Source organism: Mustela putorius, unplaced genomic scaffold, assembly GCF_011764305.1.
Source record: "Mustela putorius furo isolate JIRA1106 unplaced genomic scaffold, ASM1176430v1.1 tig00003853_pilon_pilon_pilon, whole genome shotgun sequence".
NCBI classification, from domain to species: Eukaryota; Metazoa; Chordata; class Mammalia; order Carnivora; family Mustelidae; genus Mustela; species Mustela putorius.
In genome coordinates this window covers 80,391,171-80,408,061 of record NW_025422005.1, presented here as the reverse complement: position 1 = coordinate 80,408,061, position 16,891 = coordinate 80,391,171, and the positions used below count along the sequence as shown (strand labels likewise).

Sequence of the window (16,891 nt, the reverse complement as noted above, 5' to 3'; positions counted from 1 at the left end):
GAAGTGGCTGAATATTTCTGAAGGATGAGAGGGATGAGGAGACCGAGAGATTAAGAAGAAATGCAACAAAATGGGGAGGAGGCATCTGAAAGTTCCTTTCTTGGGCAGTTTGTTAGGTCTTTTCAGAAAGTTATTACAGAACAATATGGTGGTGGCTGACAGGGAAGATTGGCTAAGATAGAGCAAACCAAATGTATCCCCTTTATTTGCAAGTTTTATCAGAGGAAGGCTCTGTTTCCTTTTGCAGGAACCAGTCAGGTCAGCACAAATTCAACCAAGCTCTTAAACACTCAGACACTCTTTGGGTCGGTATATTATACAGGTATCCTTTATGCATAGGACAGTGTCATTCTAGGGCAAGGTCTATGTCAGTCAATACCTATTTCTGTAGTGTTGAAAGGGCCACACTTCCTCTTCACGCTGAGAGGAACCTCCATATGTTAGGAGTCCACCAAGAACTGGCTGCCTGGCTACCTGCTCAGATGACCACCTCCCAACACCTGAAATAGAACTTTGCTCTGTGCTCACCAGAGGCTTCAAGAAATAGCCCAATTGCATAAGATAGACTGGGAATGGAAAAACACTCTGGCAAAAGCATAAAGGTGTGGTTAAAGACTAGAGTGCCATTTTCATGTGGTTGGGCTGTGCCTGGCTGGTAGTTTAAAGGAGTTATGCTGAGCCACACTGATTGAGGGAGGGTTTTATTGATTCTGCTTTATTTTTTAATGGGGGAGACTTGAGCATTACAGGCTAAGGATAAAGACACAGCGAGAGTCAGTGGTTAGAGTGGTTAGAGATTCAGGAAAGAAAGGGCATAATTAATGGAGGACACCAACCATAAGAGGTTTGTTCAGTGTACAGCATCTGTTCAGAAAGGGAAATTCGGAGATTCTTTTAAATTTCTAAGTTAAGAAGCAGGCATTCCACAGTTCCCTAGGTAAATATTCATCAAGTATTACAAAGTGGTAAGACTTTTTCAGGTTCATTTAAGTTGTCTATTAACTTACTCCAAAACAAATATAACCAGCAAAGATCCCACTGGAGTACTGGTATGGAGAAGGGAAGCTTAAGTCTGGGAAATAGCTAAGTCATTTGAGCTTTCTATCAAAAAGTGTCATTGGTAAATTAACAAGCCTGTCTGTAAGCCTGTCATTGAGAAGGGATTCACAATAAATAGGGCACCTAATGTTGATGAAAGATGAACAAGACATTAAATCAAGCTTGGAAATGCAGACAAGAAACCAGGTAAAGGGCACAGCAAGAGTAATTTACCTGCTGTGGTGAAATGTATTTATATACTATGTACACAATAGCTGCAAGAGAAAAATAACACTAACCTTTAAGTAGCACATCTGCATATTTCGTTCTTCTTATCCTCTTCTTAATGTAAGATGTTTTCTGCAGTAAGTACCCTCCCTAGGTAACATCACCATATTCCTGAGGCCTCTAGACGGCCACAGTACATCCACAGGAAGTCAAATTAAAGAAGCAGCAGCAGTGATGAGTTAGCGTGGTAAAGCCTCAACTTCCTCACCTACAAAATGGGGATAATAATAGTACTTAAGTTCACAGGAGGCTGTGAGTGGTGGTTGAGAAAGTTTATAAATGCCTACTGAATGGTAGTCTGCATGTTTTATCATGCATCTGAAATTCACAGGAACAGAGTATAGTCCGATAAGAGAGAGGTATCATCAGTGTGTTTCTACCAAGGACAAAGAGCTCTGTGGCAGCAAAAAAGGATCTGGGAAAGACAGGGTAGAAAGGGCAGGTGTACAGTGAGGAAAAGACAGACCTGATAGGCATGCCAGGCAGAGGCTTTGCGGGGATGGAGGGTTCGGATGAGGAGAAAATTAACTTGCAAGATTCAAAGACAGTGTTTAGTGCAGACTTTATAGGTCTAAAACTGAAAATATGGTAACTGAAAATTAAAGGAGCCATTATTGTTGTGGTTGTCATTAATAAACAGTATGACGTGGTATGATACTATGACAGTCTGGGAATTCTTTTTTTAGGATTTTATTTATTTATTTGTCAGAGAAAGAGAGCACAAGCAGAGGGAACAGCAGGCAGAGGGAGAGGCAGGCTTCCTGCTGAGCAAGGAGCCTGAAGCAGGACTCAATCCCAAGACCCCAGGATCATGACCTGAGCCCAAGGCAGATGCCCATCTGACTAAGCCACCCAGGCAGCCCTGGGAATGTATTTTTAAATAAGATTTCAATGTCTTGCTAAAGTTGGAACTGATAAGGCAGTTTGTATGTATATAGGGCTGGAGCTGAATTTATAAATATCTGGAAAGATGTACCTGAGATAAAGGAACATAAAGAGAATAAAATTAGTAAGAATAAAAAGAATAAAATAAAAGAATAAAATCTAGTAATTGCTCTGTAAATTTATTTTAAACAAGGCATGAATCAAGAGTGATTATATACAGAGAGACAGAGAGACAGACATGTCTATTTAATCTAGTATCCTTTTAGAATGCACTTGGATAAAAAGCTAGAAAACAGAAAAGCAATTCTTAACTGAATAATGAAAAAGTCACTTTTTTTTTTTTTTTTTTGGTAGGCTCTACACCCAACACAGAGCTTGAACTCACAACCCCTAGGTCAAGAGTCACATGCTCTACCAACTGACCCAGGCAAGTGCCCCTGAAAAGGTCACTTTTTAAAAATCCTTTGCCTCCTAGTTAGCTCTAATTTTATAAAGGAAAAGTCAGTCATTGTAAAGTATATTTCTATCTTCCTTTCTTTAATATATAGCACAACAGCTGGTATAAGTATATGATAAATTCTTTTGATGATACTGTAGAAGGGAAGAGTATGAGCTTTTTGGAATCCTGACTGCCAATCCCTGGCTTTGTGACCTAGAGCAAATGATCTCTCTGTACCGTAATATCTTCATTTGTAAAAATGGGATCGGTATAATGTCTACCTCAATAGGGTTATTATGAAAATTAGTTTATTCAGTTCTAAGTGCCTAGCATACTAGTAAGTACACAGTCAATGCCAATTAAATATTAACAATGGCCTTAGCCTTCAAGTGTTAGCATTCAAGGAATCCTAGCAAGTGGCTTTATCCAGGAAAAGGTTGCAACTTAAACATCTATTAGTATATTTGATAAGGAAAAAAGAAGTCTTGTCTATAGTTTTGGCTTTTACTGGGACAATTTGTGTCACCTATCCTACACTTTCCAGAAGATCTTTAATGGTAAGGCATACAACCATGAGAACTGGTAGCCACAGTTCTGTCTATGGCCCAGACTAAAAACTCCCTTCTAGCTTTACCTTTTCACAGGCACACATAATGCTGACCAAAGTGGTGTTCCTGGCTCTTGAAGAGCTTCAGTCTTTATCTGCACTTTACTACCTTCATTAGGACTGAAGATTGTTGACCTCTGTTAGTAAGGTGCCTACATGCCAGGGTCCCTAGTGGCCCACACTCCAAGGTAGCCCATGAAAGCAAGGGTTGGGTGGCTTTTCTCTAGGAGGCCCTGTTAAGAGGTATGCAATTCACATAGTCAGGCTCATTGTTGAGTCACTGCTAGGGTATTAACTGTTACTGCCTTACCACTGTACACCAGGACCTACCCCAGTGAGCTGTACATACTAGGTACTCAAAGAGTTGAACTGAAATGAACTGAGAGGCTGCCCTCATCCCTATTTATTCCAAGCCCCTGAAGCCTCCCAGACTAGCCATTATCATCCTGATTCTTATCTCCATGGTTACTTTTAAAATCCCCTAATCTGACCCAACTCTCATTCCTCACCGTCCTTCAAACCCTTTCACGACGTACTCTGGATCTCCTATTCTGTCACCTGCAAACCTCCCCTGTACCTTCAACTTCATTTTGAATGATTTCTCTACTTCCCTGCAGAAGCTGAAGACTTGCTCCTTAATAGGTCTCTCAAATGGAGGCCATTTGTTTCTCACATACCCACAGGAGATGGGATAACTCTTGGTCCACATCCCTGCTTCCAAACTATTTTCTCCTTCTTTCAAAAACTCCAGCTCCTTTGAAGTTCTTGTCATGCAGTTATACCACCCCAACAGGAAATAGATGGCACACTTCTATCAAGTTGAGGATGATTTAATAAAGGGGTGATTTGCACAAGTATGAATGAGGGAAGGAAGGCACAAGGGATAGTGCAGTCACTGAGGGCTAGTAACAGTGGAACTGTCATCACCCCTTGGCCTGAAAAAGGAAAGAAAGGGAGATCTGGGGCCCTGGAGAAAGAGGTGTAGAAGCCATGCTAAAGAGCAGAGACCACTCTCCCCCATTTCAGGGACACAGGCTCCCTACATCAGATCTGCTGAGGCTCCCCATTGGCCAAATTCAGCCAGAACCAGACAGCAAGGAAACCGCTGACTGAATCCATAAGTTTCAGGTCCCATGGCTGCATGGCATAGAGAAGAGTGAATCTTGAGGGACTCATGGAAGATATCCTGCTTTTGCCCCAAGTTCTTTTTGGTTGCTATCATCTTTCAAACTCTTACTTTATGAAAACTTGAGCTCATCTTCCTCTCCACCCCTTAGTGACTCCGGCATCCATGTGGGGGCCCGGGTATCTTTTTCATCCATTCTTACAGTTATGCCCTAAAAACTACTATCAGTAATAACACAATATTGACTTCGAGCATCCCACCCTCTGACCGCCACCTCTTATCTCTAAAGTTCAGAGGCTCTAGTTCTTTCATTGCAATTTTTCAACCCTCTTTAGGCTTCCAATCCCGACCTTAAATTCTGTCACTAGTCATCCACTCTCCTACCATGTCCAGAGAAAGTTCCATGGACCTTGCTCCTTTGAGAAGAATCTTATCTCACTAATGCAGTCACCTGTCAAAAATCAAACTTTGGTTAAAGCCAACTATTTCCCTTTTCCAGTGGGGAAAAAGACATAAAATTATGCTGACTGATTTATCTCTAAATTTATTATCACAAGCTTCAAATGGGCATTCCAATCTGCCCAGAAATCCTACACCAATCCTGATAAATATGCCAATTACTTTTCAAGATGATTATTTTCTAACTTCTCCTAGAGCCTCTCACACTCTGTATCCCGTACTTCCACAGCCTCATCTATTCACCACCAATTCTGTAAGCCTCCCAGTACCTGCATTATACCCCTGCCTTATATCCTGTTACCATGGGATAAGGGTCCCCCCTCCTGTCAAAGCCCAACCACTCCACTTGTGCTGTATATTCCAACCCTCTTCATCTTTTGAAGAGCTTTGTTTCTACTCTCGTTCCCTTTCTCTCTTGCATCAATTTTCCTCCACTGGATAATTATAAAATTCAAATGATTATGCCCAGTAACTTCCATCTTAAAATATAAGTTTCCTCAATTCCAAATTCTCCTTCATTTCTCATCTAATTTCTCCATTCCCCTTCAAAGAAAAATTTGAAATAATTGTCTATAGACACTGCTTTTCTTCATCTCCCATTCTCTCTTTTTCTCATTTCCAACTGCCTTCTACAACCACGATTCAATGCTGCTTTTGCTTAGATCCTCACTGACAAATGTGTTTTCAAGTCATCTGATCCCAGCTATGATCAGCATGTGATATAGCTGACTGCACTCCCACTCTTGAATCATTTTCCACTCTTGGTTTTTATGGACACTGCTCTTTCCTGATTTTCTTTCTATCTCCCTGGCTTTCCCTTCTCTATCTTCCTTACTGGCTAAATCTCCTTTATCAGACCTCTAAATGTTAATGACCCCATATTCTTCTCAATCCTGAGCTCTCCAATGTAGTTGACACTAAGCCACATGTGTGTACTTTAATTTAAAATAATTTAAAATAAGTAAGATTAAGATTCAGTTCCTCAATCTCACTAGCCACATTTCAAGTGTCCAATGAGCAATATAGATAGTAAGCAACATGAACATAAAATCTTCCCATTGTTGAAGAAAGTTCTATTGCACAGGACTGACTTAGACTCCCTCTCTAGGAGATCTTACCCAGTCTTGTGGCTTTCAGTGCTATGTAGATGTTGACTTCTAAATTTATACCTCTAGTTCTGACCCAAGCTTCAGATTTGTGCATGAAACTACCTATTTGACATAATCACTTGGATGTCTAACAGACTACTCAAACTAACAACCAAAACAGAACACTTCATTTTCATCCTCTCCTCCCCTGTGTCTACCCACAAAAGCTTGTTTCTCCTCCTGTCCATCTATTTTTAGCAAATGACACCACCCAACCAGTTTTGAAGCCAAAATTCTAGGAGCAGTCTTGATTCCCAATATCTAATCCATCAACAAGATTTAATAACTCTAGCCATAAAATATATCTGAAATCTTCTCAAATGGTCTTCTACTTACACTATCATCTTTCAGTCTAAGTTTCTTGTCTAGGCTATTGTCCTATCCATACAAGCTCCCCTGTACCTAGATCCAGCACATAGCAGGTGCTCATTAAATATGTTGAAAAAATTAACAGGCACAATCCTACTGAACAGTGTAAAATAATCTTTACTTTTTTTAATATCATGAATAATAGATATTTGCCACAGAAGCTTTAGAAAATAGATTTAAAAAGATAATACACATCACTTCCCAGACAGACTTTACTTACAATTGGCTACGGCTCAATATCATTACTCATTTTGTCAATTACTAATACATTTTTCATGTTTTCATAGCACTAATTTACTTCCATGCATCTGTAACCTATGTGGTCAGTGCAATTTACTCCCCAAGAGAAATTTTAGTTCCTGCTTCTTGTCATTCAGCCTTGCCTTTCTTGATTAATCCAGTACAGCTTCTTGACCTCTTGATTATCTACATATTTTGTGCCTGTCACAGACCAGCAGAGATTGATTTTGTTCAGGAGTTCCCAACTTTGTTCCTGTCCCTGCCTGCCACCCAGCTCCTCTCTGCACTCAACTTCCTTGTCAGAAACACCCAACAGTTTGACCCTAGCCTTAATTCAAAATAACTCAAGCAATAATTTCAAACAATATCTGCTACTCCTCCCTCTTTGATTAGCTCTGTTTACTGGCAGCCCTAAATATTCCATCATCCTCATTCATTCCAGCTGCATGCCAACGGGGTCAAGCTGGTATTTCCTACAGATACCGGTAATTACACAAGTGAGGTGATGGGGTAAAGGAGAAGGCAAGAGTGTCTTCTGAGACCTGCAGTCTAGTAATTATTAATATGCTTGACATCTGCATTGCCTGTGTCAGGTTACAAAGTCACCTGGGCACGGTATTTTCACAGCAATCCAGATGCTATTATTTGCCTAACCAACAATCATCTCTCCTCTACCATCCTCTCCAACTTCCTTCTCTCCAAGAGACCATTGTGTTCAGTACCCACCCTTCATCAAATAGCCAGATACAACACGTAGCTATATGCCATGCTCCACCAGCTTTTATGAGTTAGTAAGTGATATAAATATGGCCAGAGAGTGTGAAAGAAAGTCTGTGACGAGTTCAGGAAAATGTTTCCTCACCCTTAAAAAGAAAGACCCAACGACAAGATAATGTCCTTTTTTTTGGCTCTGGAAATTTCCCCATCTGGATGTAATTTCTGAGGCACTAACATCTTCTTTGAAGTATGAGGGGAGATTCATAGGTTAAAGCCATTGCTGGGAATGGCAGAGTGGGCAGATGAAAGAAAACTACATCCTTTGTAATATACTTACGTTGTTTTTTTACACTGTGCCAGAGGCCCTACCTCTGGACTTTGAACTCCGTATTTATAAGCCCAGGGGATTCTGATTTCATCAAAATTTGAGGCACTAACTTCTAAGCATGCAACTACAAACTTTCTCCACCACTTCCTCGCTGAAAAATCTTAGTCAAACTATTTTACTTTTTATAGAATCCGTGTCTTTAAAGAGGGAAGTAATATTCACCTTTTGGCTTATTGTGGGGGTGTAGGGTTGAGGATTTGATGGGAAGACTGAATCTGGGAAGCGCTATGAAATTCATCAGCCAGAAAATGATGCTACCAAATCCTAAATGTTTCCCTGACTGCTGGTAGACATTGACACACTGATTAGATAACCTGATCCCAGGTCTCTCCTGAGAGACTGCATTTTAAAAAACACTTCTAGGATCTAGGCAAGTGTGATAATCAAGTAAGCCTGAAATTTAGAAATGGAATACCGTGATACTCCTATGTCAGAGTTGGGATTTCTGGTTTCTAAATCTAGATCTAGATCTAGATCTGCCACTATTTCACTTGAGCAAACTGTTTTATCTTTCAGGACCTGTTTATTCATCTGTGTACTTGCCCTGTACAATCTACAGTCTCTATGGCACTAATGGCAAATTACACTTGGGGTGAGGGGACTTCTGTAATCTCAGTATTCTTATCTTGCTGCAATACGGATTACACAGGCAACAACAACAACAAAAAGGCAAAGTTGGGGTTTGTGGTAAAATTAACTGAGTAATAATTGTTGGACGCTGCCTTCTCTGTTCTGCTACCTTGAGTCCCTGAGCTTCCTTCCACTCCTCTCAGGATCGTGGCCTAATTGGAGGTGATCACCCTCGGCCACTCTGATCACACAGATTTGTGAAAATGTCTAGAAAAGTTAAAAATACGAGTATCCAGAAAGAGATTCTGATGAAGGCCCGAAATTTAATTTTTTGCACTGAAGTAACTTTTACTGGCAAGCACAGTAATGTCTGCGTGTTGCAACAGAAACTTTTCCCTTGGCATTTAAAAAGAAAGAAAGAAAGAAAAGAAAAAGGACAGAAAGGAAGGAAGGAAGGTAGTAAAGAAGGAGGAAAGGAAGGAAGAGAGGAAGGAAAAAGGCAATGTATGCTACTGGCCTCAGGTGGAATTCACAAAGTTAGTGGCGCGGAACACCTCCTATCTTGAGAGCTCCGGAGCCTTTAGGGTGCACAGGTGTCCTGACCTCGTCACGGATGGAAATCACACTTCTCTTGCGTTTAACTCGTCAAGTATCAGTTTATGGTTGGGAGACAGCCGCGTGGAAGACGGGAGGGAAGCGACCAGCGTCCCCAGAGCCAGCACTTCCGCGTCTTTCCATGAACTCCGCCCAGCGCAGAGAAGACCCGCCCACCAGGAGGCCGACACGCCCCGTTTGCGCCTCCTGCGCGTCAGTACTTCTTGAACTTTGACCGCTTCTGAGCGGCGGCGCCGGGAGATAGTACGCATGCGTCGTTTCTTTGCATGGCTAGCGTCCTTATCCTAGTGGCGGCGGGAGCTGCGGTGGCCGCGCTGCTGGCACTGCGGCTCTGGGTTGTGCTCCATTCTCGGGTCCTCGGGCCCCGTCAGTCTTGCAGTCTCTTGGTGGTGGCTGGGTCCGGTAAGTATTGGGCGGTGACTGCCGAGTCGCTCCTGGGTCGGTCACTACAAACCCCAGAGTACACCGCGACGCTCCTATCTAGTCTCCTTAGCACTTTTTGGAGCATTGCATGCTGAGATTTGTAGTTCCCTTATGTTAACCGGAACCGGTCCACCCGGCCGGGGCAAAATTCTGGTTTGCTGACGCGGCCCAGTCATCTCTTACCGACAAATGAGTAACTTACACTTGTCTGTAATTAAGCTTCCACGTAGCGTATGTTATTTTAACAGATTATTAATGAGCAGAGAGGACGCAGAAGCCTTATGATGCTGACTTACTATTTTCCTGAGTAGAAATTGCCGTTTTGCATGATTAACCTAGGCATTTCGTATTTAGTTTAGGAAACATGAATACTACATGATAAATGAAGCAAAGTGAATTGTCACATTTATAAATATACAAATCCATGAGGTCAGAAACAATTATCTACTGACCATAGAACAATACACGTTTGAAAATATTGTGTCAGCATGCGAACAGCAAGCTGCGCTATCAGGTAATACAGTTTAAGAGTCTACCAGCTCTGCAGGCCCTCACAATTTTATAGACTTTTTTTTCTTGACAGACAGAGATAACAAGTAGGCAGAGAGGCAGGCAGAGGTGGGGGGGGGGGGGGAAGCAGGCTCCCTGCTGAGCAGAGAGCCCGATGCCAGTGCGGGGCTCTTTCCCAGGACCCTGAGATCATGACCTGAGCCGAAAGCAGAGGCTTTAACCCACTGAGCCACCCAGGCACCCCAGGCCCTCACAATTTTAAATGACTACGTTCTGACAGAGATAGAAATATTGTGTAGATTTAGAAATGCTAAGAAATTGTATACAGTTAGAATAATATTTATATTATTAGCAAATGTTCTAAACTTATGCTCAAATACAATTCATTACTTTCTTCACTTAACATATGGTGAGCCATTGAGACGTCAGACACTATGCTAGACTCTAGAAATAACAAAACCGACTACTACTACTTGCCATGGAGTGGTGATTAGGTAGTGAAGCAGTTTGAAAGGTACAAGATACAGCGGTGAATGAAAAATAGATGACAGAAAAACTAACAGGGAAAAAACAAAACAAAACAAAATGGATACTTCCTATAATCTGAGAAGTGTTGACTGCTATGGAGATCTTCAGGAAGGACACCATTTTATCTGAGCTTGAGACAGGAAAGTTCCTGGAAGAAGTGATGTCTAAACTGAGAATTGTAAGATGACTAGGAATCAACTAAAGAGATATTGCAGACTAAAAGGGTGTGAAAAGAAGTTGATAGCAATTGGAATGCCCAGAGCTGGGACAGCATTGTTGCTTTGAGTTCCATGTGGAGCTGTAAGCCCAGTCTAGATCCCAAAGGGCGTTGTAAACCATGCTCTATAAAGCTATTGGCACTACTCCACTGCTTCATACCATGTAGGGGTTAGGACCACAGGCTCTAGACTGACATAATCCTGGAGCTGAATCACATCTCTGCCACTTACTAACTTGGTGACCTTGGGCAAATTAGTTAACCTCACTGAACTGTTTCAACCTTGAAAAATTTGGGATGAGGTGAGGAGAGATTAAATGCAATATTAAAAGTGTTTAGCAGAGTGGTTGGCATATGATAAGCATTTAATAAATGGTGACTGTTGTTAGTCCTGGTAGCAAAAAAATATTTTTGAGTAGAGTGTGACTCAATTTAAATCTAAGCTTTTACAGAGATGATTCAGTCTGCATTGTCAAGAGAATGTTTTGACAAAGACTGAGGTAGGGAGACAAGTAGGAACTTGTGGTTTGAAAGTGGGAGGTGAGGAAAGGAAAGGCTTGGGACTCATGTCCAGGTTTCTGTCTTGAACAAATGGGTAAATGGATATTAGAGCTATTTACTTGACAGTATTAGATTTGGTGGACTGGGAACCAAAATTAAGATTGAGAATTAGTCTGACAAGTGGCACCTTTGTCATTCAAACTATTCAGAGTAGGGAGAGGTCCAAGACCTCTCAGAATCATCCAAGTTAAAGACTTATAATCAGACAAATAGTTTAATAGTTCATGTCCAGAATTTTGGAGGAGGGGGAAGATATTTTCAAGTGTTTACCTTGAATACCAAAAAATGTATGGTCTTTAGATTCCATAAAATATTATTGATCAACCACATATTTTCAAAGAATATCAATCAAAATTAATACTTTTCTTTGAAATATCATATGATTTCCTTAGGCAAATTTTAGATTTAATACCATATGCTCATCTACCCTCTCATTCAGTAATAGGAATGCCTACTTTTTTCAAGGCACTGAAGATCAGCAGTAACAAAATTAGCAGAAGTCCCTGCGATCATCATGCTTAACTTCTAGTGGAGCAAGGGTTAGGGGAGAGAAAAACAAAAGAAATAACTAGATTGCATATTAAATTGTATGGTCATAAATATTACGACGTAGGGACAGGAGGTTGCATTTTACACAGAATTGTAAGGAAAAGCCTCCCTGGGGAGATGACGATACCCAACAGCAAGGAGGCCAGAGTGGCGGGAGTAGGCTTAAGTCAGGTAGAAGCAGATGAGCTCCATGAGGTAATAAATTAAGGGGTCAAATTACAAGATGCCTTTTATTGCCTGTGAGAAGGGAAGCCACTGGAGAGTTTTGAGCAGAGGTAAACTCATCAACTCTCTTAACAGAATCACACTGGATGCTGTGTTGAGAACAGACTAATGTAGACACTTGAATAGACAAGCGAAGGAGGAGCAGACCAGGAATCCGTGGTCATAACTGATGTGAGAGTGTTGTGACCTGGAGCAGGGGAGTAGCAAAGGAGATGGGGGAAGAGGTTGGATTCTGGAAATATTCTAAGGTAAAACTGAGGTGATTTTGTTCCCAAAGAATACATCTTAATAGTTATTAAGAGTAAAATGGAAAACAAAGCCCATCATTTTAATGGCTTTATTCAGTGGCAAGGTTAACTCTTCAAAGAATGTATTCAGAAAATGTTTCCTTTTAAAAAAAGAAAAGACTGTTAGAACAGGTATAATGAAGTTTTAATTGCAGTGGAAAATGTGGATATTATCCTTTTTATCCTTAATTGGTCCAGCTGTGAAAACAAGTACCTACTTTGCAAACCACATTTTCTCAAGGCTAAAAACAAAAATACTAAAATTAGTATAAATCAGATGTGTAAATTGCATGCCCCAGACAGGAAGAAGGGTTACAAGTTATAAAGTATGATTCTAATTCCTCCTCACACGTAATCTATGCCAATTTTATTTTTGTATTTAATTCCTTCTGGAACCTAGAGAGTAATCCTTCCCTTTCTACTATAAGAAAATACGTGCGTTGGGAGAAACCACACACTTAATTTGTTTGATTATCCTTCAGTATGTTCACTGTGTCACTACCGGAAGTACTTTCTTACAACAGTAGCGGTGGGGAAGAGTTTAGTAGGCGGGAGGGACACTGACCAGAGGCAAGGAGGAGGTAACAAAATAAGATGAATACAGAGAATGTTCAGGACATCAACCTGGCTGAGGATGAAAGAGTGTGAAGTGAAACAAAATGGGTATGATAGGGCTCATTGAGAAAGAGTTTGGTTGCTTTGCTTAAATGCTATATCATTAACATGAGAGGTTGATGTTCTTTTGGGGTTTTTTTCTTCCAAAGGAAATCTCAGTGTACACAGTCGATTTTTAAGTTCACGGTTTTGAAATTAAAGTATTAAAATTTTGGAGATTGTACAGTTTCAAAAATCGAACAGTTGTTTGGTGAAGCTGCTACATATTTGACGATCTGTAGTATGCTGAGACCTCTCTTAGGAGCTGGGGTTACATTCCTGAGCAGAAGTCTTCCTTAGGAAGCCCCAAGCCCTGAGGGTCAGTGCTCATGCCTCCTTGACATTACTTCTCAGCACATTAACCTTCAGTGACCCGGCGGTGACCCACCTTTGCATTTTCCAGGCTACTTTCCTGATCTGATTTCACCCTCGTCCCCCTTCACAGGATTCCACCAGTCCTTGAACACACATCTCAGCTCTTACCATCTCCTGTCCCAATAATCCCACTCCTGGCCAGTGGCCTCCCTACTCCTATCCATCCATTAGCTTCACCTTTCAAGTCCTCTCCGCCTTTGCCAGGGATCTTCCTTCCTCTTACAGGGTTGGTCTTTCGTAACTATTTGCTTTCCTCACCTCTGCCCCCATTTAAATTTTGCATGTTGTTTTCTTGCATCACTCTTTAAATGTCTGTGTATCTTTCCCCTCTCCTACCAGCCTTCTTGATAATAGGAGCTGTGTCTTCTACTTCTTTGTGCTCCTTAGCACCTACTGCTAGTGCCAGTTTTATTTTTACCCAGTTAATGTCCTCTTCCCCCATATGAAAGTAGTGTTTCTACAAGGGCGTAGATTATCATTTCCAAATGTTGCTTTCATCTATTGAGAAATACATAAAACATAACATAGTATAACATAGCCAAATAGGTATGTCCATTGGGAGTTTCTTTTTTTAAGTTTTTATTTAAATTCCAGGTAGTTAACATAGTGTAGTATTAGTTTCAGATATTCAATGTAGTGATTGAATACTTCCATACAACATGGGTTGCTTGTGACAAGTGCCCTCCTTAATCCCCATCACCTATTTCACCCATACCCTCACCTACCTCCCCTCTGGTAACTACACTGCGGGTTTCTTAATCTTAGGCCTTCCAATATTTTTTCCAGGTGGGCACACCACTGAGATCCTGAGGCTGCTTGAGAACCTGTCCAATGCTTACTCTCCTAGACATTATATCATTGCCGATACTGATGAAATGAGTGCCCATAAAATACATTCTTTTGAACAAAATCGAGCTGATACCACTACCATGGTAAGTGATCATTTCTATTTCTAAGAGAGTTAAAGGTTGAATACTGAGGTGAATTATCTCTGGAAATAATCTCGTGGCTCCTCAGCGCCCTGCCCACAAGGGGCAGGGAAATGTTTACTGCTGATTGAATAAATTTCCTCTACTACCAAAAGATAAGAATCTCTTTAAGATACATCTTCAAGTGGCAGCTTAATTTCTTATATTCTCTTTTATTCTTTTATATAGGGGAAATGGTTTCTCAGTTAATTCCAACTGGAAAAGTTTAAACGTACATAAAACGTCTCGTTCATGTACACATTGGCTCTTCGATAAGTTCTTTATCAATATGTTGCACTTCTTGATGCAGCTATGACTGACCACTTCTTCAAATCATATTTGTATCTGCCTTTAAAATTAACTTCTCTATCTCTGGTTGCTCACTTCAGTTTAGCATTTTGGTCAGAATTAGGGGCGAAAGAACAGAAGTGAAGCTACCTCTTGATCAAGGAAGGAAACTAGAGCTGTTCTTTGTGTAGATTGTCTCCCTTCCTCCCTCCCTCTGGTATCTGCCCAGTCACGGGGCGGCCACAGGTAGTTCAGGAGTGGAAGCAGACCTAGCTCAGGCTACTCAGTATTTCTCTGGGCTTTTTGGACTTGGGGACCCAGAAAATGGAGGCATTGTTTCTTTGGGAACACACTCTGTGGAAAAGAAAGTTTGGGAGCTGCTGGCAGTCATGTTTTGACCTGGTAGGTAAAGATAGACTATAGTTGGGAGAAAGAATGATGTTAATACACAGGAAGAGTATTATGAGAAACCAGGTGGTGAGTCCTGCCTTCAGTAACTGCATAGGTCCAGCTGCATCTGTGTGGGAAATTCAGGATCCACTAATATCACCCCTCTCTTGCTCCCTTTCATTTCCTCTCTCACATCCTCACCCCACCCCACCTCCAGGCCTTTTTAAGTCTGTTTCAGTTGAGTTTTGGTCACTTTTTAAATTATCCCTAACAGAAACACTTTATCCTTGGAGATTCCATGTTAAACAAGAACAGAATCTACTTGTTATTCAGCCATAACAAAATGCTATGGGATGTTTTTTCTATGTGGGCAATGAGCCAAATGCTTCATTTCTGTTTTAGGAATCAATACTGTATTTATTTCCTGTGGCTTCTACAACAAAGTACCACAGATTGGGTGACTAAGGGCAGAAATGTATTCTCTCACAGTTCTGGAGGCTAGAAATCTGAAATCAAGGATTCAACTGGGCTATGTTCTCTCTGAAGACCCTAGGGGAGAATTCTTCCTTGCCTCTTCCTAGCTTCTGATGGTTGCCAACACTCCTTGGCATTCCTTGGCTTGTAGCAGCATCATTTTAATCTCTGCCTCCATTGTCATGGGGCTATTCCTGAGTCTCTGTCTTCATATTCCCTTCTCATAAAGACACAGTCATTGGGGGGCGCCTGGGTGGCTCAGAGGGTTAAGCCTCTGCCTTCGGCTCAGGTCATGATCTCAGGGTTCTGGGATCAAGCCCATCATTGGGCTCTCTGCTCAGCAGGGAGCCTGTTTCCTCCCTCTCTCTGCCTTCTTCTCTGCCTACTTGTGATCTCTAGCTGTCAAATAAATAAATAAAATCTTTAAAAAAAAAAAAAAAAGACACAGTCATTGGGTATAGGGCCCAGACTCATTTAGTGTGACCTCATCTTAACTTGATCCATCTACAAGACCTTTTTCCAAATCAGGTCACATTGACAGATTCCTGATAGACAGGAATTTTGGGGAGACACTATTCATCCCTGTGTGTGTAATTGATCCTTTTAATAATATGAAAGTCAGCTAATACCATACTTATTTTACAAATGAGAAAATGGAGACCCAGGGGTATAAATAAGGTCTGCCTAATACGTGGCACTTACCTAAGCGTGTCTTCTCCAAAACTTTTCCTGCATGGGCCACTCTGCCTCTTTTGTGCATTCTTTTCCAGTCCTAAAAAACTGAGTGAGAAAGAATGCTTTGGGGATTATTCAAGGCACCAGAGACTAAAAATCTCATTGAATTTCTTAGAGAGTATATTAGAATTGGAGAATTAGAAGAATACAATGGTGATTTTTTTTTTACACAAGTGGAATATAGTATTATAATTTAGCAGTGATAAAGACTACTTAAAAAGATAGAAGTTGAGTAATTGCAATTTGTTATTGTTTTCAAAATGAGGAACAAGTATCTTTTTACCCAATTACTGGCGTATATATTCTTTCTGAAATTGCATCCAATTAGAGGCTCCAGTTTTAATTTAGCATACACATTGACTATTTCCCTCCAGGTCCATCAGCAGATGTATTGTTTATTTGCTGAATTTCATGGCTTAATGAAACATTTGGAAGATTGTTATATACAGGAAGATTGTGGGGTTTGTTTTGGGTGTTTTTTGAGAGTGGGAGAGGGGCGGAGGGAGAAGGAGAGAGAGAATCTTAAACAGGCTCCATAGTCAGCATGGCCTCATCAGGAGCTCAGTCTCAGGACTCTGAGATCATGACCTGAGCCAAAATCAAGAGTTGGACATTTAACCAACTGAGCCACCCAGGGGCCCCTATAGGAAGATTGTTATAGACATTTTAGAATTCTGTAAGTTGGATGTCTTTCACTTTAATTAATTAATTAATTATTTTTTTTTTTTTTTTTAAGATTTCACCTATTTATTTGAGGGAGAATGAGTGAGAGAGAGCATGAGAAAGGAGGAGGTCAGAGGAAGCAGACTCCCCAAAGA

At 40.9% G+C, this 16,891-nt stretch overlaps 2 protein-coding genes across 4 annotated transcripts in view; one reads left to right on the top strand and one right to left on the bottom strand.

Moving 5' to 3' along the window:
- The window catches only part of TLCD4 (TLC domain containing 4), a 106,652-nt gene extending 97,642 nt beyond the window's left edge, over positions 1–9,010 (bottom strand). For 2 of the 3 annotated variants that reach the window (XM_045064887.1, XM_004752548.3), the window contains exons 1-2: positions 3,285–3,603; positions 1,338–1,534 (exon numbers count right to left, since the gene is read on the bottom strand). The gene's annotated coding sequence lies outside the window, so the exon portion shown is untranslated. Of the gene's footprint in view, positions 1–1,337; positions 1,535–3,284; positions 3,604–8,877 lie in introns of those variants that run through there. The other variant, XM_004752550.3, reaches the window with a different exon arrangement.
- Positions 9,011–9,053: 43 nt separating this feature from the next.
- ALG14 (ALG14 UDP-N-acetylglucosaminyltransferase subunit) overlaps positions 9,054–16,891 on the top strand; it is an 88,401-nt gene continuing 80,563 nt past the window's right edge. The window contains exons 1-2 of the mRNA XM_004752553.3: positions 9,054–9,291; positions 14,005–14,150. Of these exons, the coding sequence (XP_004752610.1) occupies positions 9,156–9,291; positions 14,005–14,150 (282 nt within the window). The 5' untranslated portion in view covers positions 9,054–9,155. The remainder of the gene's footprint in view (positions 9,292–14,004; positions 14,151–16,891) is intronic.